Raw genomic sequence first — 24,429 nt, forward strand, 5'->3', positions numbered from 1 at the left:
AATGAAAATAAAAAGGTACATAGATATATTAAAAGAGATATAAGGGGGAGAGTGTGGTAGACTTAAGCCCACATACATCAGCACAAAATGTACACATTAAAATATAAACTGACTGAATGCTAGTGACTGGAAAACAGATTATAAAACAATTATAGGCATTATAAAAGCAGCATATCTTAAATGGTACAGAATGAAAATAGATGGAAAAGTAATTGTTAACCACAGGAAAGCTAACAGAGCTATTTAATATCAGACAAAGTAGACTTTAAGGCAAAAAAAAAATCAGCTATTTTGTAATATTACTTTGTAATGATCAGTTTTGATTCACCAGGAAGATACAATTCTAAATTTGTACATGCCTAGTAACACTGCTGTACAAAACAAAATCTCAACAGAACTGTTGGGAGAAATATATCATTCAGTGGCAATTTTTAATATTTCTCAGTAATTAAAAGAAAAAGCATATAAAAATTAGGGATATTGAAACTTTGATCAATGAAATTCATAAGGATATGCCAGTTAACGCTTATATAGAACATTTCACATAACTATGAAATATGTGTTCTTTTTCAAGCACACACATTTCACAAAAATTCACAATAGGCAAATTATTAAGCAAGTATCAACAGATTGCAAGGAGTGGAATTAGTTATTGCTTAACTCTGATTTCAGTGTAACTATACTAAAAATTGATAATCTACAGATATTATCCTTATCTTTCTAGAAATTCAAATATATACTTTTAAATAACTCCTGAATTAAAGTTGAGATAATGGAAATAAATATGTAAACTGAGTAAATATTTCATATCAAAATGTCATATTTGGATAAAGCAGTACTTAATAAAAAAAAAATGCATAGTCTTAAAAAAGAAAAATGGACCTAAAATTAATGAACCAATATTTAACTCTAGAAGTCAGAAAAAGTAGTGATAAGTACAAACAAATATGGAAGTTCACACAGAAAGTAAAAACAACTAAAGAGAACAGTTTGCCCAGCATGCATGAGGCCCTCGGTTCCATCTCCAGCACTGCAAAAGAAAGAAAAAAAAGAACCTGTGTAACTACTAAATCTCTGAGACCGAGCAAAAGGAAAAAGAATGCACAAACATGTATCTTTAAAACGTAGTATTGCCTGTAATCTCAGGGACCCGAGTCTCATGCTGGAGGATCCCAAGTTCAGAGCCAGCCTGGATGACTTAAACCCTACCTCAGAATAAATAATAAAAACCGGCTGGGGACATAATTCAGTAGTAAATAACCCCATGGCTTTGATCCCCAGTATCAAAATAAAGAAATAAGACACAGTTTTTTTTAAATAAATATCAAATGTGAAAAATATAATTATTCCTTTGGTCTTCTAGAATAGGCAAAAGTAAGGGCTGGGGTTGTGGCTCAGCAGTAGAATGCTTGTCTAGAACATGTGAGGCACTGGGTTCAATTCTTAACACCACATAATACCTTTATTTTATTTATTTTTATGTCCAACTACAGTTTAAAAAAAAATAGGCAAAAGTAAGTGATACTGTTAGGGAAGCGGGTTTAGCTGGAAAATTACAAAGAAAAACAGGTGGTAATCGCCCAAGTCTGGGTTCCCTAGAGGCAAGTAAGGGGTTGCATTGGACAGTGACTTCATGGGAACTTCTGATGTGCTCAGGATGTTGACTGGGTTGTAGTTACACAGTTGTTCATTCTGTATTATTTTAGATGATAGATGACATTTTACTTTTTTGTATTTCCCAATGGAAAAGGTTACAGTAATAAATAGGTATTCATCCTGCAGATTTGAGCAGGCGAGACCCATCAGTTATACTAGGCTTTTTTTGTTTTTTGTTTTTTGTTTTTTGTTTTTGCCAGTTAGGAAGGGTCACAACGTAATATAGTATTTCATTTGACCTGCAGGCTCTTTACACAAGAGTTTCCAAAAGGTAGAGATGACCTATAGGTATTTCAAACAACTCATCAACCTTAGGCTGGAAGAGACGGAGTCCAAAGTAAGTTTTTCAGTATCTACCCATATAGCATACTTAATTTAAGCCAGTGTATGTGGGATTTTTGCAATTGAAACTCTATTCCCTCTTAGTCTGGGCACCTAAATCACAAGCCAGCAGGGGCTAAGCCAATAAATTTATATGAGCAGAGAGAACTAGTTTGAAGATAACAGGAAATGAACAGGGTCCATGGCCAGCTAGAGCTCAAGTTCTCCCCAAGGGCAGCTGTGACCCAGCTCTGGATGATTGTTGATTTGCAGAAAATTGGGAGTAATGTTGCCAGATATTCTGATTGTTTTTTTCCCCAACCTTTAGGAATAGGTGGAAATCTAAATTTTAATGTGAAAAAACCTGATTTTTAAGTGTTGGTTCAAATAATTTTCTCCCTCCCCAAATCTTCCATGAATCACACCAGTTGTTACATCTGGGCTATTTCAAGCTTAGGGGCTGTTAGTTTATGACAGTGACCTCAACAGCCATACAGATTAGAAAGAGAAAATAATGTATAAAATAATACAACTTTCTTAATGGAGCTTGCTTGCCAAATATATGCTTAATAAAATGCTCAATTCTGAAATTAAACTTGCCAAACCCAGATTCACATATTACAGGATCCTTGGGGTCCTTAATGAAACCTGGCGTGCTCTCTACAAAGAAATGAGGAACTTGTTACCATGAAGAATGTGTTTGCTGGGCATGGTGGGCGACTCCTGTAATCCCAGCAACTTGGGAGGCTTGAGGCAGGAGGATAACAAGTTCAAGGCCAGCCTGGGCAATGTAGTAAGATCTTATCTCGAAATACAAAGGGAAAAAAAGGAAAAAGGAAAATGTAGCTTAGTGGTAGAGCACTTACCTAGCATGCACAAGTTCTGGGTTCAATCACCAGCATGGAAAAAAAAAAAAGGAAAAAAAGTATTAAGTATTATAGGGATTAATTAAAACTGCTAAATAAGTAATAATATCTCGCAAAGTAACTTCTTTGGGGCAGAGCAGCATAAGAGGAGTTTTAAAAATTAATTTAGAGGAAGCACACATGCTTTTTCATGGATTCAGTCTTTAGACAATGTACTTCTACTTAGAAAAATAGTGAGCATTTTCAAAATATAGACTGATGGTGCTGGCGATAGAGCTCAGTTGGTAGAGTATTTGCCTCGCATGCACAAGGCCCTGGGTTCATTTCCCCAGCAACATACACACACACAAAATGTAGTCTGAGGACCAGCAGCATTAGTGTCCTCTGGAAAACTGTGCTAGAATTACAATTCTCAGACCCCTCTCTAGAAGTAATCAATCAGAAATTGATATTGGGGTCCAATATCTGCTTTCACAACCTCTCCAGAGAATTTGATACCCACTTGAACTTTGAGAACCATTGCTATATAGCTTTTGTGTTTTGTGATTTATATTGAAGAATGACTTTAGAAGTTTTTACTTGTCATATTAAAAATTTTTAAAGAAAAAAGCAGGATATGTTAAAGTTTTCAGTATTTTTAAGAAAAAGCATGATTTTTGTTTAAAAAGATGACCAAGAAGTGAAAGATGCATCCCTAAAAAATTGTTTTATAGTGCATTTGTATGTACAGCAGATGCAAGCATGTCCTCTTTGTTTTTTTTTTGTCCACTGCTTCGTCGCTCAAAGCCACACTGGGGAGGGCAATCCACTTTATGGGCAGCATTTGAGGTTCTTTTGGATGCATGCAAGAATCTGCACAAAATTCATTAGAAGCCTTTCCCAACCTCTCTGTGGCATTCTGTGCAGAAGTCCACAGTGGCTTCCCATTGGACTCCCGATCTGCCTTCTACTAGAGAACAGATCCTGGTGGTCCCCTGGGCCATGCACTGTGCATCCACAGTGAATCAGACTATAAGCCATATACAGTGGATGCTTTTCTTTTTTCCTCCTCTAGATTCTTAGCTCTCTAAAAGCAAGAGCCAGAGCTGTTTAACCTCCTTAACTTATTTTTATATATAAGTTTGTAACTGTAAGACACACATTTAAACTTTATTGTTAGCCTTTAACCTTTTATTCTTTATTTATAGCAGTACTAGAGCTGGAATCCAGGGTCTCACACATGCTAGGCAAGCATTCTTCCTCTGAACTACATCCCCAGCCCAGTCTTTTACCTTTTAAAGTAAATAAATAATAAGCACTTTATATGAGTTACAACTTACAAACAGTATGCAGATGTTAAATGTACAGCTCTAGGGATTTTTTTTCCCCATGGAAGCATCCACATAAGTGCCACCAGTATCAATGTATGGACTGTTTCCAGTGTCCTAAAGACTCCTTTGGGTCCTCTTTCAGTCTCCTTTGCTAAGAGTAATCCCTCTTCCATCCCCTGTTTTTATGGACTAATGTTGCCTGCTTTTAAATCACATAGTTTGACCCAGTTTATACTCTTTTCTGTCTGACCTCCTTCAACCAGTTTTGTCTGTGAGCTTCACACATCAGCAGTTCCTTTTCATGTTGTATGACTGTACCACAGTTCGTTCATTCGCTACTGATGAAGTTAGGCTGCTTCAGTTGTAAATAATTGAGTATTTACTATGTAACAAGCCCTGTTCTAGGCACTGGGCATACAATGATGAGCAAGACAGATAAGAACCTAACTCTCAGAGAATTTATGTTCAAGTGATAGAGATGATAATACCAGGATAGAACATTGATTTTAATTTCAAGATAAGCATCATATTTGGATCTTGAATGTCCCCCCAAGGACCCAGATGTGAAAAGCTTAGTCCCCCACTTGATACTCTTGGGAAGTGGTGGAACCTTTAAGAGGTGGGGCCTAGTGAGAGATCTTGTTGCTCATTGAGGGGTGTTTCTTCCCCAGAGATAGTTAGGACCCCAGCCCCTTCGTTTTATTGTACACATCCCTACCATGATATGCTACTTCTCTGAGCGGGCTGGTTGATTATGGACTGAAACCTCCAAAACGTTGACCCCAAACCAACCTTCTCTTTTTTTTTATTTCAATAATTTATTATTATTATCTTTTATGTGGTGCTGCTGAGGATCGAACCCAGTGCCTCACACATGCTAGGCAAGTGCTGTGCCACTGAGCTACAGCCCCAGCCCTAACCTTTTCTGTTTATAAGTTGATTATCTCAGGAATTTCTTAGTCATGGAAATCTGATTAACACATATTGTGCGGAAAATAATGGCAAAAATAGATGGAGACTGATGGGGTGTGAAGTATGGCTTGTTGTCATGACATTGCTGAGAAACTGACATTTGAGCTGAGGACTTAATGATGTAAAGGAGTCAGCCAAGGAAAGGTCCTTGGGGTATTTGGAACAAGAGGAACAGAAATGGTAAAGGTGCCAAAGTGGGAATGAGGTTGGCGTGTTCAAGGAAAGGTAAGAAGGTCAGTGGGACTGGAATTTAGTGAGGAATGTGATAGTGGTAAAGATTGAGATTACAGAAGTGTTAAAATGTATACAAGGCCATTCTTTTGGACTGCTCCCAGCAGACCAAACTGAAATGGAATCACCCATGCTAGCATTTTACATTACTGAGCCAAAAATAAGTTATTAATCTGACTTTCTAAGAAATCAGGAGCTGGGAGAGAGAAAGAGAAAATATAAGAGGTAATCCCTCAAGCAGGCCAGTCCTAGACTCCATATGAACTGTCCTCCTCTTTAACCTTTACAAAGAGAGTGACTTTGAAGTCACCACTCCATTTCTTGTTCTGTTTCTGCTTTCTTCAGCCCTTCTCTGTCTAGAAAACCAATGTCCTCTGCTCAATTCTTTGAAATTCTCATTCAATATATTGAAATGAGGTGTTGCCCAATTCTAAAGATGCAAGTAAAGCCAAATAAGATCTTTAAACTATTATTGTACTTTTCTTTTGGTAGCAGTAAGACAAATCAGATTACCTGAGGGCCTTTTATACCAAAGCGGTGAGTTAATACTTTGTCTCCTAGAGTATAAGGAAGGTTTTGGAGTGGTTTATAGCAGGGAACAGATCTACTGCAAAATTTTTTTTAATCTTTTGCTTATAGGATAAGAGTGAAAAGTCAGATAATCATTGTGAAGTTATCTGTGACAAATTGAACAAGAATTCATGGTAACTTAAAAGGGAGGCCGTAAGGAGAAGTCAGGGTTTGGTTCTCTATGTGTGTGTTTTCCAGTTCTAGGGATGAAACACAAATCCTGATGCATACTAGGGAAGCACTTTACCACTGAGCTACATCCCAACCCAGAAGTTAGCTTCTCATACACATGTCTCAGAGATAATGGCAGTAACATTTTGGCAGTGTGTTGGTCAGGTTTCCATTGCTGTGGGAAACTCGATGTAGAGGAAGGATTTATTCTGGCCAGTGGGTTCAGTCCATGATTAATTGGCTCCCTCGTCTCTGGACCTATGGTGAGGCAGACCATTATGGCAGGGAACATGTGGTAGAGCCACACTGCTGGCTTCATGATGGCAAGGAAGCAGGAAGAGAAAAGGGCTGGAGACAACATACAAGGTAGGCACCCAGTGACCCATGGACTCCAGCTAGACCTCACCTCCCGAAGTTCACACCACCTCCCATTATCCCATTAAGCTGTGAATTCATCAGTCGATCAGATACCCATTGATCCAGTCACCTCCCAAAGACCCCACTACTGATACTGCTGCATTGGGGACAAAGCCTTTAGCACTGAGCTTTTGGGGGACATTTCAGATCCAAACCATAATAAACAGCTTTGATGTGTGGCTGAGGAAAGAAAGATGGAAAGCTCCCAGGTGTTTATTTGACTTGTACAACTGAGTGGTGGTAGAGCCATTAACTAAGCTGTGGAAGGCTGGGGGAAAAGGGAGTCATCAGTTCTCCATTTGTACATGTTAACTTTGAGATTTAGATGGCAGGTGGAATCGCCGAGTGGGCAGGGACTGGGAGCCTGAAGCTCAAGGAGAGGTCAGGGATAGAAATAGCACAAGGTCATGCAGGAATGAGTGTACCCAGAAAAGGGGTGCAGTGAACTCTGAGGTATCTATGTCTAGAGGTCACAAAAAGGAAAAAAAAAAAAAAAAGGAGTCAGCCAGGGAGACTGAGAGGGAGTGAAGAATGAGGTAGAAGGAACTAACCAGAGCATACAGCTGTCTTGAGGCCAAATGGTGGGCGAGGGGTATAGCTCAGTGGTGGGGCGCTTGCCTGGCATGCCCAGGGCCCTGTGTTTAATCCCCAGGACCATGCTAAAATAAATAAAAATGTTTGAAGCCAAGTGGAAAAGTCTTTTTTCAGAAAGAAGGAAAATTAACTGTGCTAGATGATGCTGAGAGATTGAAAAAGAATTAGAAATTGTAAGCTACAAGACCTCAGAAATCTTTGTGTATTCCTATAAATGCTTATTTAATAGTTGAGAATGAGAAGATGTTTAACCAAAGCATTTATAATAATAAATATAGTATTTATAGTAATAAACACTTCCCTGAAACACAGTACTTGTCCAATAATTTGTGAAATTAGATTTGTTTTTTTAAATGGTGAATATGAAATTCGGTACTTTTAAAGTCTTAATTAAAAAGAGAAATCTGTTCTCTCAGATGCTTAACATACATCATATTGCTACAATAATTAGAAACCCAAGCAGTAGATTAACACTAAAATAATCTACAAAGGTGTTTGTGTTATGGATTGAAGTTCATGTTTCTTAATGATCTTTCTTTTTATTGAAAAGTTTTACTGAAATACAGTTTATATACCATAAAATTCACCATTGTCACTATAATTTGGTAACTTTAAGCAACGTATGTACTGTTGTACAACCATCAATCTGAGGGAATCTTGATATAAGTTGTTTTTGGAGTGGGGAGAGGAAATCCTCATTGGAGCAAGATGGAGAATGAAATAAAATTTGAAGATGTTTTTGTTGTTGTTTTAATTAAGGGCTTCAGGGGGAAATGGTAGTAGGGAGAGAGAGAAGTGATTTAAGAGATTGTTTTTATCTTAGTTTTTTTTAAATGTAGTAGACATTTCACTTTTTGTGTTCAGATGAAAATAATGAGATGTTTAACCAAAACTCTTGATAACAAGAGTTCCCTGAAATGAAAGTATTTGTGGCGCTCTTGGGAGGTCCTAAACAGAAAAGTACCAGGACCTGGGACAAGTTCCTGCAGCTGCCAGCAGCTGGGCCAGGGAGCAGTTGGATATATGTCTGCTGGACCTGGAGCAAAGAACATTTGCATAAGGAGAATTTGGGGAGACAGGTACAAATTGTTGACATTGAACCTACATAGGCTTAGAAGGGTGGGAATACTTTGGAAGCAGGGAAGGCTTGAGGTAGGAGGGCCATCCGTAAGTAGAAGCACTGGTTGCTTCTGGCTTGGTTGGGGTGCAGTGGCACCTGGCAGGGTCAGCAGCCTGGTGTTTTGTCAAGATTTTCTGTACATTCAGGAATGTGCAGCTATCTTTTACTAGTTTGACTTGCAGCTGTTAGCTTATCCTCCCATCCATCCTTTGGTACTTGTATTTAAATTTAGGGCATCTCAGAATTTTTCTTTTATCGGGGTAGTTCTTGTCTAATTTGTTCCGATAATGAGGGATGAAAGGCAGTCATTTAAGAAGTACAACTTGTACCTACTGTAAACTTTTACTTTTAGGTTTATTTTCTCTCCCCCTGTGAGTTGCTTACATTTAATTGAGGAAGGGACAATCTTCCCTTTAAATGCTAATTAATTCTTTTTAAAAAATTTTTTAGTTGTAGATGGACACAATACCATTATTTTATTTGTTTTTATTTTTATGTGGTGCCAGGGATCAAACCCAGTGCCCAGGGATCAAACATGCTAGGCTAGAGCTCTACCACTGAGCCACAACCCCAGCCCCTAAATGCTAATTAATTCTTAAGTGGATTTTCCCTGACGTGGTTTTAGAAATTAACAAGAATACCAATTTAGAAGCAAAGAAAAAGTTGGTACAGAGGTGTATGCCTGTGATCCCAGCAACTCAGGCTGCTGAGTCAGGAAGATAGCAAGTTCAAGGCCAGCCTCACCAACTCGGGGAAACCCTGTCTCAAAAAATCAAAAACAAGTAAAAAGGACTGGGGAGGTAGCTCAGCTGTAGAGCACCTCGCATTCAATCTCCAGTACCACAAAAAAAATAACAAAGAAAACAAAAACAAATTAACAACACATTAATGTATAAGCAAACCTTGAGTTGACATGAATATTATGAGTGTGAAAATGATTCTGCATGTTGTACATTTCATTGGCTATTTGGTTACTCTTTGACAGCCCTTATACTGAAACACTGGATTTCTTTAAGAAGTCTGTGAGCTAGAACACACTTAGTATTAATATTGAATGAGTGCATTGAGTGTGTTGGTTTGTAATTATTTATGGAGCAGCTTCTTGTTTGCATGTTTCCAGTTTGCCCCTTTGTTGACTCAAGCTGATACTTAAAAGAAGCCCTCACATTTATGACCTACAATAGTATAAATCTAAATAGATGGGCATTACTCAGAGCATCCATTTGTAAATATTTGGATCATTATAATATCCTCGTTAACCAGCTGTAAATAATATTTTTAACCAGCTTGGCTTGTAAAGTTACATTATTTAAAAATATCTTACTTTGCTTTTATGATAGAATTTAAAAGAGAGCTACTTTTAAAGATTTAGAAAGGGTTTCAGGTGGCTGATTTGCTTTTTCTGATCATCCACATTCCTCCCTCCTCCCCTCCCCTCCCCTCCCTCCCCTCCCCTCCCTCCCCTTCCCTCCCCTCCCCTCCCCTCCCCTCCCCTCCCTTCCCTTCCTTTCTCTTCCCTCCCTCCCTCCTTCCTTCCCTCCTTCCCTCTTTACACTAGCTTTTCTACCAAGGATTCATGATAGTTCTTTACATTTCTCCCACTCCTCAAAACTTGGAGGTCATGTGATCGTGTCGCCCTCTGTAATATAAATGCATTCATTATCTTTTCATCTTGATCTTTTAAGATGACGAATTAGACCTGGTTCTTGCATAGCTAACAGGAAATGACAAATTGTTGAATAATTCTAACAGGAATGATCTTGGTGCTTGCTTAGCCAACAGGAAATGATGCACTGAAGAATAAGGATTCCCTAGCAGTCCACAGATGATGGGGGCATGGGGAGAGGAGGGCAGGGGTACAGCTGTCGGAATCTGGTAGTGTTTTCTAACTGCTTACGCTGCTTTATAGTCATTTTTCCTTAGATCCTCACACTAATAGCTCACTGTGTGGGCGTATGATTAATTAAGATATAATTCACAAACTACTATAAAATTTCATTTTAAATTATACAATTCAGTAGTTTTTCAGTATATTCAAAATATTGTGCAACCATCATTTTAATTGCAGAATATTTTTATAACTTCCCAAGCAAATCGCATACCCATTAGTAAGCACTTCCCTACCCTGCCTCCAGACCCTGGCAAGCACCAATCTACTTTCCATTTCTCCAGATTTCCCTATTCTTGCATTTCACATAAATGGAATCATATAACATGTGGCCTTGTGTGGGTGCTTCTTAGCATGTTTTTTTCAGGGTTCGCTGAGATTGTAGCACATGTCAATACTTTATTTCTTTTTAGAACTGAATAATATTCCATTGTACATATTCACCACATTTTTTCATCTATTTTTGCATTTTTTAAATTTGTTCTAATTAATTATACATGACAGCAGAATATTTTGGTTGTTTCCACTTTGGGCTATTATGACTAATGCTGCTATGAACATTCACGTACAAGTTTTCATGTGAACATATTTTCAGTTCTATTGGATATAACCTAGGAGTGCAGTTACTGGATAGTATGGTAACTCTGTGTTTAGCAGTTTGTGGGACTCCCTGTCTTCCACAGCAGCGGCTCCATTCTACATCCCCATTAGGAATGTAGGAAGGTTGCAATTCTCCCAACTTTTCGGCACCACTTGTTATTGTCTCTCTTTTATTGTAGCCATCTTACTGGATGCCAAGTGACATTTCACTGTGGTTTGGTTATGCATTTCCGTAGTAACCAGTAACTTTAAGCATCTTTTTATGCACTAATTGGCCCTTTTTATACCTTTTTTGAAGAAATGGCTTTTTAAGTCCTTCATCTACTTCTAGATTAGGGTTTTGTTTTCTTTTTATTGGTACGGTGACATTCTTCATATATGTTGGATACCAAACCCATATATAACTTTCATAATGCATCATTTGCTAATATTTTCTCCTCTTCTGTGGCTTGCTTTCTCATTTTCTTGGCATATTCTTTGAAACACAAATATCTTTTACTTTGAAAAATCCTGATTAATTTACACATTTTTTCTCCGTTTTTGTGTTGTACCTAAGAAATTCTTGTCTAAACAAAGATTTTGAAGATTTATTATGATTTCTTCAAAGCGTGTGCTATACTTTGGACATGGCTTGAGTTTGTTCTCGAAGGACTCAAGTGATAGAAGGTTGGTCCCCAGAGTGGTAGTATTAAGACATAGAATCTAGTGATAGGTGTTAAGGTCACCAGGGTGCTGCCCTCTGAAGGGATTAAGTGCTTCTTGTGGGACCTTAGATCTTGAGAGAGGGTTGCTAAAAGGGACAGCCTAACCCCTAAATGGCTCTCTGACTTTAGGTCTTGCCATGATCTCTCCTCACACATACTACCACTACTGTGATGTCATTTACCATGAAACCTTCACCAGATTCGAGCCAATGCCAGCACCATGCCCTTTAACCTCGAGACTGTAAGCTAAATAAACCTCTTTCCATTATTAAGTACCCAGCCTCAGTTATTTCATTAGTAACAGAAGTTGGACATATACAGAGTGTAATAGTCATATCTCTGCAAATTTGAGGCCAGCCTTAGCAACTTGGTGAGACCCTGTCTTGAAATAAGAGGGGCTGGGAATGTAGCTCAGTGGGAAAATGCCCCAAGTTCAATCCCCAGTACCGCAAAAATAAATAAATATTTGAACATGAATTCAGGAATTCACTTCACTGACAAGTATCCTTTGACCTCATTCATAGATTTTTAAAAAATATTTTATATGTGATTTTATATATTATTAAATTTGCCATCTTAACCATTCAAAATTTATATTTTTTTATTGGTTGCTCATGAAAATGCAATGATCTTGACATATCATACATTTGTATATTTTAAAATATACAGTCTAGTTATATTAAATACGTTTGTAATCCACTATCTTCAGAACTCTCTTCATCTTGTACAACTGGAACTGCACCTGTTAAGTAATACTTTCCCTTCCCTTACCCCGGCCCACGGAAACCATCATTCTATGGGCTTCGTGTAATTGGACACGTTATGGTATTTATCTTCTCATGATTTGCATATTTCACTCAGCATAATAATATCTTCAAGGTTCTTTCTTCCTAGTTGAATAATATTCCATCGGATGTAAATCCCATGTTTTACTCTTCCATTTTTCTGTGAATGGATACTTAGGTTTTCTCCTACATTTTAGCTATTGTTAATGATGCTATGAACATGACTGTCCAAGTATTTCCTCATATGTTGAATAGAAATGATGAAAGTAGGCATTCTTGCCTTGTTCCTCTTTTTAAAAATATATATATATTTTAGTTGTAGATGAATACAGTATCTTTATTTTATTTTTATGTGGTGCTGAGGATAGAACCCAGCGCCTCATGTATGCTAGGCAGGCACTCTACCAATGAGCCACAACCCCAGCCCCTTGTTCCTTATCTTAAATGAAAAGTGTTCATTCTTCGATTATTGAGAAGCTGCTTACTATGGGGGGGGGTCTTTTGTTGATTTTTTTGATATTGAGGTTTTTTTTTTTCCCCTGGTTTACTGGGTGGTTTTTTGTTTGTTTGTTTGTTTTTAAATCATGGAAGGGTGTTGAATTTTGTCGAATGCTTTTCTTGCATCAAATGATATGATCATGTGAGGTTTTCTGTCCCTTCATTCTGTTAACATGGTGTTACATTCACTGATGTTCATATATTGAACTATCCTTGCATTCCAGAAATAAATCTTACTGGTTGTTAATATCCTTTGAATATATAGCTTTTAATTTAAGATATGATTTTATATTTAGAAAACTGAAGATTCCACACCAAAAAAAAAAAAGAAGGAAAAAAACTGTTTGCTAAATTCATTTATTAGTTCAAACTATCAGGATGTAAAATCAATGCACTGATTAGTGTATTTTGTTGAGAATTTTTGTATTAATATTCATAAGTGATATTCTACAGTTTTCTTACAGTGTCTTTGGCTTTAATATCATATTACTGCTGGCAATGTAAAATGAGTTAGAATGTGTTTTTTAACTGATTCATTCTCTTCCCTACTGAATAGGTTTATTCAGATTTTCTATTTTCTTAGTGATTTATTTAGTCTGCTAGATTTTGTATTCCTAGGAATTTATTATATTTTTAATTTTTTTATATTAGCCATATATCTTGCAACCTTGGTATAATCAACTGTTTAGCAGTTTTTTGATGGATTTCTTCAGATTGTCAACATAGACAAGGCATGCCAACTGCAAACAAGACAATTTTTTTTTTTAATTTTTATTTCCTTTTCTGTCTTATTTCATTAGCTAGGACTTTCACTACAATGTTGAAAACAAAGGGTGAGGGGCTGGAATTGTAGCTCAGTGGTAGTGCGCTTATCTAGAACATGTGAGGCACTAGGTTCAATCTTCAGCACCACATAAAAATAAATAAAATGTGTCCATATACAACTAATATATACACACACTAAATATATGTCTATATACACTAATGTATACGTGTGTGTGTGTGTGTGTGTGTGTGTGTGTGTGTGAGTGAATGTAACAAATGGCAAGAAGGGACTTCTCATCTTATTTCTAATTTTAGTAGGGAAACTTCTTATTTCTTACCATTAATTAACTTGTTAGCTCTAGATTGTTGTAGATATTATTTATCAGATTGAAGAAGTTTCTTTCAAGTTTGCTAAGAGTTGTTGACATGAGTGTGCCTTTTCCCCCACATCCTTGCCAACACTTGTTGTTTGTATTCTTGATAGCTGCCATTCTGATTGGAGTGAGATGAACTCTTAGAGTAGTTTTGATTTACATTTCTCTAATTGCTAGAGATGTTGAACACTTTTTCAGTTTGTTGATTATGTATCCTCTTTTGAGAAGTGTCTATTCAGTTCCTTGGCCCATTTATTGATTGGTTTATTTGCTTTTTTGGTGTTAAGGTTTTTGAGTGCTTTATATATCCTAGAGATTAGTGCTCTATCTGTGCTTGTGGTAAGATTTGCTCTCATTCTGTAGGCTCTGTGTTCACCTCACTGATTGTTTCTTTTGCTGAGAAGAAGCTTTTTAGTTTGAATCCATCCCATTTATTGATTCTTGGTTTTAATTCTATCAGACCACAATGGAATGAAGTTAGAAATCAATGATAAAATAAAAAATAAGATATTCCAGCACCTGGAGACTAAATAATATACTATTGAATGAACAATGGGTTGCAAAAAGATATCAAAGAGGAGATTTAAAAAAATTAGAGGTAAATGAGAACACCTATACAATATATTGAAATCTCTGGGACACTATGAAGGTAGTTCTAAGAGGAAAGTACATTGCATAGAGTTCATTCCTTCAAAGAAGAAAAAGTCAACAAATAAATGACCTAACATTGCATCTCAAAGCCCTAGGAAAAGAACAACAAATCAACCCCAAACTGGGGGGGGGGGGGGGGGTAGGGGGATTCATGTGTGTGCATGCAGACTGGTGGTTGAACCCAGGGTCTCAAGCATGCTAAGCATGTGCTATACCACTAACCTACACTATCGGCTCAATCTCTGTCTTTTGATTGCTATATTTAGACCATTGACATTCATAATGATTATTGATAGTCATTCCTTAGCATCCTTGGAGGATTAGTTCTGGGACACCCCACTGCCATGAATACCAAAATATGTAGAGGCTCAAGTGCCTTATAAAAATGGCATAGTATTTGCATATAACCTCTGTATTTCCTCCCATATACTTTAAATCACCTTTAGATTATTTATAATACCTAATACATCACAAATGCTATTTAAATAGTTGCTATGCTGTACTATTTATGGAATAATGATGAAAAATCTGTACATGTTTAATATAGATGCAGTTTTTTTCTTTGAATATTTTCTATCTGTGGTTGATCATTTCTGCAGATACAGAACCCTCAAATATGGAGGGCCAACTATAGTTGTATTAATATCCATTTTATTGGTTACTGTTCTCCATTTCTTGCCCTTGTTTCTTTGTTCCTATTTTTGTCTACCCTTTTTTGTCTCTTTCGTAGTTTTGTGCATTTTATGATACCATTTTTTTCTTTGTAGCCTATCAGTCATATTTCTTGTTTCACCAGTTTTTTATTAATTGCCCTAGAATTCATAATATGTATCAACAACTAATTGAAGCCTGCTTTCAGATAACTGCACCACTTCACAGGTAATTTGAGTACCTTATAACAAAATCCTCCTAATTCCTAGGCCCTGTATCATCGCTGTCATTCATTTCACTTATAGATAAACATGTATACATGAGTGCTACTTGCATAAGCATACATAAACAAATTGTCGCCATCATTCTGAATAAACTACTATGTTAATTAAAAATAAGAAAAATTAGAGTTTTTATTTTACCTTTATTTATTCTTTCTTTGATACCCTTCCTTTCTGTAGATCTGAGTTTCTGACCCATGTTGTTTTTTTTCTCTGAAATGAACTACTTTTAACATTGCTTTCAAGGCAGGCCTATCGGCAACAAATTCCCAGAGTTTTTATTTGTCTGAGAAAGTCTTTATTTCTCCTTCATTTCTGAAGTATAATGTCTCAGGGTTCAAAATTATAGATTGGGGTTTTTTATTTCAATACTTTAAACATTTCACTCCATTTTCTTCTTGCTTGAATGGTTTCTTAGGAGAAATCACAATCTAATTATTATTATTATTTTTTTTTTTGTTCATCTATAGGCAAGGTAATTTTTCCCTCTGGTTTTTTTGTGGATTTTTTTCTTCATATTTGATTTTCTGTAATTGGAAGATGTTGTGTCCAGGTGCAGCTTTTTCAGCTTTTATCCTGATTGGTGTTCTGTGGTTTCTGAATCTATAGACTGGTGTTTGATATTAGTTTGGGGAAATTCTCAGTCATTATTGTTTTAAATATTTTAAATATTCTCTCTCTCCCGCCCCCTTTTGTATTCTTATTTTGAATGGTACACCTTCAGTTGTCCTATAGTTCTTGGATTTTCTATCTTGCTTTTTTGTTGTTGTTGTTTTTGTTCTTGTTTTTTTTTTTTTTTTTGGCTTTGGAAGTTTCTATTGATTTATTCTCAAATTCAGAGATTATTTTCTGAGTTGTGTCCAGTCTACTAATGATCCCATCTCAAAGACTTTAATTTCTGTTACATGTTTCTGAGCTCTAGAACTTTGTTTTGTTCTTTTTTACGATTTCCATCTCTTTGCTCCTATTTTCATCTGTTTTTGCATGTGTCTACTTCGTCAGTTAGCACCCTTAGCAGATTAATCATAGTTGTGTTAAATTCCCTGATAATTTCAACATTCTTGCCGTGTTTGGTTCTGATGTTTGCTCTGTCTCTTCAAACTTGTTTTGTTTTGTTTTGCCTTTAATATGCCTTGCTTCTTGCTAGCCAGACATTAGGTATTGGGGAAAGGCTATAAATGGGTTTTAATGATATTGTGGTAAGGTGTAGGGGGAGGGGAAGGGCTGTAGGTCTTATGATTAGTTCTGTCTTTTAGTGAGCTTGTACCTCTGGTTCTCTTAGCTCCCCCTCCATGATTCTCTCTATCCACCTGTCTCTCTGCAGTTTTCCCAGGGGAAGTAGTGTTTTGCCTTATTACTTCAAATAAGTTATTTAGAAACATATACACATGTATTTGTAAATCATCAAGAGCAAGTATTATTTCTAGGCAAGAGACTTTTGGGGTTGTGGCTCAGTGGTAGAGCATTTTTTGCCTAGCATGTGTGAGACAACTGTGTTCGTGAGGCACCACATAAAAATAAACAAATAAAATAAAGATATTGTGTCCATCTACAACTAAAAAAATATTTTTTAGAAAAGACTTGAACAAGAGGTTCGTAGAAACTGTGTTTGCTTCCACCTTTGAAAATATATAAACATTTTATTTTTTTAAAAATGGAGAGCTTCCTGGAATCCTTGTTTTAAGTATATAGGCCAGGGGTAGTTGCACACACCTATGGTCCCAGTTAATCTAGAGGCTGAAGCAGGAGGATCATTTGATTCCATAAGTTTGAGCCTAGCCCAGGCAATATAGCAAGACCCCATATCAGAAAAAAGAAGATAAACTCTGAATCCTGAAATATGGGTATAGTCTGAAAATCTCTGTTTCATGACAGAGATTTTACAGAGAGTTCCCCCCAATTGGAGGGTCTTAATGAGGGTTTATAGAGGGTCTTAAATGCCTAGCTGGAAACTATGGGTCTTCATTCAGTAAAGAATAAGGTATCATCAAAGGCTGAGCCAAGTGATGCTCCTAGGGTCTGGCACAGGCTAGGGAAGTGCTCATCACTACAGTTGTGTTTAAGGAAAGATTCTACCATCTTAGACCAGAGGTGTGTGTTTGTATATGTCATGAATAAAGAAAATCTGCCTTATAAAACAGTTGATGAAAGAAAATCATGGATCAAGAAAGGATGCATATCTTTATTCTAAGTGATTATAACTTCTTTATGTAGCAAACTCTTTAGAGTAATATAACCCTGCAAAATGTAATATGTATATTACATAATATGTGTTCTCAGATCATGTCTTATATAATCCACTTAAGACACCTAAGAGACATAGGGTATTTTAAGTACACCAGCAAGCTGCTCAGATTCATTGTAACAGCATCTTTCTCTCCCTCCCTTCCTCCCTCCCTCTGTGTGTGTGTGTGTGTGTTAGATAGTTTTAAACACATTTTCCCCTCTAAGAAGATTAAACTGTTTATAGCAGGGGGAAAATCCACATACCTTTTATAAGCTGCTTATTGTTGTAACACAGATTAACTTCACAGCACATAAAGAGAATACTGGAAAACACTTGCATGATTAAATATGCCCCTAGAGGATTAAGTTTTTCCACATAATTTTCAGCCAGTGCTATTAATAATGTTTCTGCATTAAACTTTCTGTACATCCTGATTGCCTGTCCTTTGTTCTTCCCTTCTGTTAGTTTTTCCACTGTCAGATTTGTGGCATTACAAAATTATCTGTGGAAACATAGGCTTCAAATCTGAAAGTTTAATAAGTTCCAAAAAAGTATCATGTCTGGAATTATTCCAGTCTTGTTTCCCCCCTAAGTTTTTGTCCATTTCAAACTCATTTCATCTTTTGTCTTACTGGAATCCTGGCATAAGGTAGCTATTTACCAAGCTTAGGGATTCACTCAGAAATAAGTTGATTGTTAAATACAAAGTATTTATAATTTTGAAAAAGGTCATTTAATTTTCATGCACATTCTTCCTAAGATAACATCCTGGTTTATAAGGAATCTCATTATTACTGAGGAATTATTTATTAAATGCCTTTTTATCCAGGCCATGGTTGTCCAATTAATTTCCTGTGGCTAATCAGCCTGAGACTTGACTTTGTGGATACCCTGCCCCTCCAGCTCTCTAGGGTTCCCAACCTTTGATCCCACTGCCTGCAGGTCATCTTTCTTTACCAGCCTGGGACTGTTCTCAGGTCCTTTGATGGTGCTCACCAGCCCCTGGGTATTGGCCTTGTCTCTGTTATCTTTTTTTCCTGCCAGTCCCCAGCATCTGGGCTCTGATGGGTTCTTAATCACCTTTTTCCAAAAAACGTTTCTGTCCTGACTCAGGTTGCTTGCACAGTGATGTGCTTTGGTTAGCTTCCCCTCTCATAGCTTCCCCATTTTGTGCATGCTCCATGGCCCTCCCATCCTCAACCTCTTCTGGCAGCAGATGATCTTGTGCCTGCTGCTTAGATCCTGCCTCCCTTTTCACTATAGCACCTTTGCTCACCCTGTCCTCCTCACTGCTGTGCCTTGGGGAGAGCTGCCACCTTCTTCATGGGTGGTTCAGGGTTTCTTCCTCTGCCTCTTTGGAGCCCTTTCTCTGGCACTGAAATTAAAGTTTTAATACTGTTTAAGTAATATATGCACATGGTTTTAAAGATTCAAGTAACTCAGGTGGAGTATCTCATCTGAAATGCTTGCAACCATAAGTGTTTCAGATATTGGAATATTTGCATATCTTAGAGTTCATAAAATTCATTTATGTTTCATATGTATCTATACATGCAGCCTAAAGATAATTTTATACAGTATTTTTGTTGTACCTTTGTTATGAATGAGACTTACCACTTGAGGTCTTGTGTGGAATTTTCCATTGTGTCATGTCAACACTCAAAAAGTTTTGGATTTTGAAGCATTTTGAATTTCATATTTTCACATTAGGAAGCCTCAGCCCATAGGATAAAATAATATTTGCTACTTTCTCCAGTTTAGAGTTCCTGTGATCATTGATCCCTGTGACAATTGTTTTTGTTTGTTTCTAAGAACAAGTTACTTTTCTCATTGTTCTCTTAGCAAGACTATTGGCTTTTTATCTTCTGATTTTTTTTTTATGATGATTCTAAAACTCCTTTATTCATTTTACTGAGTGTACACTTAAGTGTTTTCTAGTTTGGAGCTGTTGTGAATAGTGCTGCTATGGACACTTGCACTTGTGCCTTCTGTTGCACATATGCACACATTTTGTTCAGTGTGTGTGTGTGTGTGTAATAAAATACACATATATATGAGTAGAATTGCTAGATTATAGGGCATATAAGTGTTAAATTTCTAAAATGGTTGTTTCATTTTGCACTTCTATGAGAGTCCTGGTTGTTTTGCATCTTTGTCAGCACTTGGTATTTTCTTTTTCATTTTAGCCTTTTGGGTAGGTTTAAAAATACATTTGGGTAGCTTGTATGTCACATTTGTAACAAAATCCTTTTGTTCCTCCCTTTCCTATGATACTTTAAATTTCTTTTTCTTGGCTGTTTCTCCATCTGGTGTTTGTTTTCTATCAAGTGAATTTTAGAATCGGTAACCTCGAATCGTCTAGATTTTTTGGTGAATTTACATGACACTTTATTTGGGAAAAACTGGGATCTGAACTAGAAAACGATATTGTTATTCTAAGAAGGACAAAAGTGATAAATACTAAGCATGCCCAGTTTTTTGCCTACCAGATTGCACCATTATCTCTATATTTTAGAGATAATTTTTCTAACTTTTCCTTTTGATTTCCCTTTTAACAAGTGTGCTAGTCAGCTTTCCATCACTATGCCAAAATACCTGAGAGAAACACTTTGTAAGGAAGAAAGGCAGCTGGGCGCAGTGGCACATGCCTAAGATCACAGCAGCTCAGGAGGCCAAGACAGGAGGATGACAAGTTTGAGGATAGCCTCAGCCTTAGCAAGGCCCTATTTCACACTAAAAATTGAAAAGACTGAGGATGTAGCTCAGTGGCATAGTGCCCCTGGGTTCAATGCCTGGTACACCCAACCCCCCAAAAGGAAAGGTTTGTTTTGGCTTATGGGGTCGGAGGTCACTTGGTTCTGCTCTTTTGGGGCCTATAGTAAGGTAGAACATCATAGTCAGGAGCCCCTCTCATGGCAGCCAGAAGCAGAAAGGAGAAAAATGAAGGGTACGTGAACAGAATATACTTTTCAAGGACCTGCCCCCCATGGCCTACTTCCTCCAACAAGGACTCACCTCCTAAACTTGTCACCACCTCCCAATAGCCTGTTAAGCTATTCGTCCATAGATTAATCCAGTGATGAGCTTAGAACCTTCATGATCCAGTCACCTTCCAAGGGCCCCTCCTCTGGGCATTGCCACCTCTTGTTTATTGAGCAAGCCCTCAATACACAAGATTTGGGGGTATATTTCGGAAACAAACATAGCAAGTTCTTGTTAGAAATGAAAGTCTTTTTAAATATGCATTTAAAATCTGCATCTTCCTTTCTAAAAATACAATTTTTTTTTTTACAGGTTCTTGATCAATATGAACGAGAAGGATTTAATTTCCTAGCAAAGGTGTTTAATTCTTCACATTCCTTCTTGGAAGACTTGACTGGTCTCACATTGCTGCATCAAGAGACCCAAGCTGCCGAGGTAAGAATAAAACAAGCTTTCTGTACTGAGGAATTGATATTTGAAACCTATTTGATATTTGTCTTTCTGGAAAAAGGTAGAAAGCAATTAATTTTGACCTTTTTCCTCAGAGCTCATATCACTAAGCGAGTCTGATAGTTATGAGAAGAAAGAATCTTCAGTAGTGACTGACAATGGCGTGTGTGGGTCACTGTCCCATTTGTTGCCTAATGCACAAAATTAATGATAGAAAAAGTACAGGTTATTGATTTCCACGTACTCCTTGTCCGTACTGAAGATGAGCATGAGTGTGGCCATTGGAGAGTTGCTTCCAGTGTCCGTGTATCAAAATGCAAATTAGCACAGACGGTGGGTTCTGGCCCCATGGTCTTTAGAAATGACACACTGGCTTGTATTTCACAATTTGATCAGTCATCTTAAGCACAGAATGCTATTATGAAATGGATTCTCCTGTAACAACCTTTGTGGGAGAGTTATGATTTGTTTCTCCGCTAGAATATTTTGTAGCTCTTTATTTCCTGGATCATTGCAACCCCCCCCCCCAAAAAAAAAAGTCTTGAGTTTAAAAAATACCTTATCATTTTGTTTTTTTTCCAAATGTTCAGTGTTCTTAAAAAAGGGAATGCTGTGTGTACATGGTGATGGAGCTATGTGGGTCAATTGGCAAAATGTACAGTTCCTCAGAATGGGTGACTAAGTGAGATCAGCATCTCCTAAATCATCATGTTTCCCCTTTAGCGCCTGGGTGAAGAAGCTATTAGGAGAAATGGGGCCTATGTCGGCATTTCCACAAGTTGCATAAGGAAAACCTTGACTTCCCATGTCCGGCAGGAGTGGTACAGGTGCTGAGTTGCCATTAGTCCTGTTTGCTGGTAAACTCCTTGTAACGGGTTGTATATCCTTGATACTGGGGAAGGCCCCGCGTTGTCAGTGAGTAGCTGGCCAAGCCCAATACTGGACCAGCCAAATGTGAAAATGTTGCTGTTTGGAGGGGTGAAACTGGCACTGAGTATAGGAAACTATGTGGAAATAGCAGAGCTGAACTCCTTGGAGCTTTAAGCAGACAAAGGTGAGATTTTTCAGATGCTCCAGGAATCAAGCTAGTACATGTAAGGTGCTGGACTTAGAATTCACACTGATTCTTTTTAAACTTGCTTTGGTGTTATGTGGGCATTAAACAGACAAGTTCTTCCACTGATGGACAATAGTTAGAACCCTAGGGAATCTCTTCTCTTCAGTTTCAGGAGATGACTGGCATCTTTGCAGGACTTTAAGTGACTCTGACAATTTCTCCCAGAGCTGTGATTGGATTCCCAAACAGGGCTCAGAACATGTTGATTTGGCCACTATTTTGTCTTTCGAGCAGCGCCGTCCTGCCTGGTGGTGTGGGAGAAGAAATGAATATCTGTGCAACTTGCAATCACTTGATGAGATGGCCTGGGGAAGGTTTGCCACCCAGCTAGATATAGTTTATATATTTCTCATTAGTTGGCTGGAAAAACTGCAACTTGAAATTGACCCGCCTTTCACTCTTCAGAGCAGATGCTAGGATGATGGGCAGATTCCTTGATTGAACCAGGTGTGTTTTGCATTTTCATTGGTCAAATGTTGAGAGTCTTTTTGAAGACTCAAAAGAGAAGTGGAGATTTAAGAGAACAATAGTGACTTAATGAGTGGTGGGGCAGGAAGGGCATGGTGTACAAGCCTGAGTTTTCTTTTTTAATATTCCACCATTAAGTTATATTTATGGTTCTGGAATCATAAGCCACACATCAGATTTTAAAGATGATAAACTCTTTGGCCTGTGAGCCAGATGTGGCTTGTAGTTCTGGTGTTTTTGGCCTGCCCTACATGTTAAATTCTGATTAAGGCCAACACTGGAAAATCACAAGTTTTACATAAAAGTCTGAATTTTCCCATTTCAACTTCTTTGAAAAAATCAGATCTGGCAACTGTAGGTCCACATTCCTTCATAGTGATGCTCAGCTAGAGCTGAGAATGACATTTTATGGATCATTAATGCAGTTGATACAGTCTGAAGACAAAAAAAAAAAAAAATCTTCTGTGAAGGGCTGGGGTGTGGCTCAGTGGTATTGTGCATGCTTAGCAGGCACTAGACCCAGGGTTGGACTCCCAACAAAGTACACACGCAACCACAAAAATAAATAGATAGATAAATAAAACTCTTTCTTCTATGCCTACTTCTCAGTCCCCAGTTTCCTTCCTGGAGACAGGCACACTTGTTAGTTTGCTTCCCAGAGATGTTCTTTGGGAATATTTTCCATATATTTTCTGCCCTGCAGTTGCTGACACTTATAGGTATTTAGGTTTGTAATGCTTGCCATGGAAAAAAGATCATTATTTTCCTTTAAAAACTCTAAACAGGGCTGTTTTAAGAGAAGACCCTAACACACAAAATACAGTCTTACTAGAGGACCTAATAGTAACAAAAATTTTACATTACTATGAAAAATGTGTGTGTACTTGTAAAACAAAATAAATGTATTATCAACAAATATAAACATATATATGTAAAGGTAGTATTTTGTTTTACATACTTTATTTCCAGTGTTTTTACATATATTCAGTGATGAAAGTACAAAGTTAGCTGGACATGGTTGTATGCAACTTGGGAGGCTAAGAAAGGAGTATTGTAAATTTGAGGACAACCTCAGCAACTTAGGGAGATCCTGTTTCAAAAAGTAAAAAGGGCTGGGAATGTGGCTCCGTGGATAGTGCCCTGGGTTAAATTCCCAGTACCAAAAAACAAAGCATAAAAATCTACCCTCCATATAGAAAAGCTCCAGCTTATTTATATTAGCAACCTTGTCCATCAACATCAGAATTGCAAAAGATTCAATCAGATACTTATATGTGACAATATCATTGTATACCTTGTTTAAACATATATATGTGCTGTGTGTGTGTGTGTGTGTGTGTGTGTGATATGCTGGGGATTAAACCCAGGGTCTCATGCATGCCACACAACTGCTCTAAATAAGTAAATAATACTTATTAAATACTATATACAATATTTTTAAAAATTACTGAAGATCTTTGAAAAATTTGATACTAGACACTGTGGTAGTCACTGAATACAGAAATGAATGAGACACTGACTCTCCCAGGCTCATAGTTGAGTGTGAGAAGCAGAGATGTAAATCCTGAGCTCTAGTATCATTAAAAAATGTCTTAGGGGGCTGGGGTTTGGCTCAGTGGTAGAGCGCTTGCCTAGCATGTGTGAGGCCCTGGGTTCGATTTTCAGCACCACATATAAATAAATAAAGGCCAGTTGACAACTAAAGATTATATTTTTTAAAAAAATGTCTTTCATGTGAAGTATTGAGAGAGCAGTTGCTC

At 37.3% G+C, this 24,429-nt stretch overlaps 1 protein-coding gene across 2 annotated transcripts in view; it reads left to right on the forward strand.

Moving 5' to 3' along the window:
• The window catches only part of Atg7 (autophagy related 7), a 242,774-nt gene that overhangs the window by 119,357 nt on the left and 98,988 nt on the right, over positions 1 to 24,429 (forward strand). For both annotated transcript variants that reach the window (XM_027931875.2, XM_027931878.2), the window contains exon 18: positions 20,947 to 21,069. In XM_027931875.2, coding sequence (XP_027787676.1) covers positions 20,947 to 21,069 — 123 coding nt within the window. The remainder of the gene's footprint in view (positions 1 to 20,946; positions 21,070 to 24,429) is intronic.

The sequence above is a fragment of the Marmota flaviventris genome, chromosome 20 (genome assembly GCF_047511675.1).
Source record: "Marmota flaviventris isolate mMarFla1 chromosome 20, mMarFla1.hap1, whole genome shotgun sequence".
Classification (NCBI taxonomy): domain Eukaryota; kingdom Metazoa; phylum Chordata; class Mammalia; order Rodentia; family Sciuridae; genus Marmota; species Marmota flaviventris.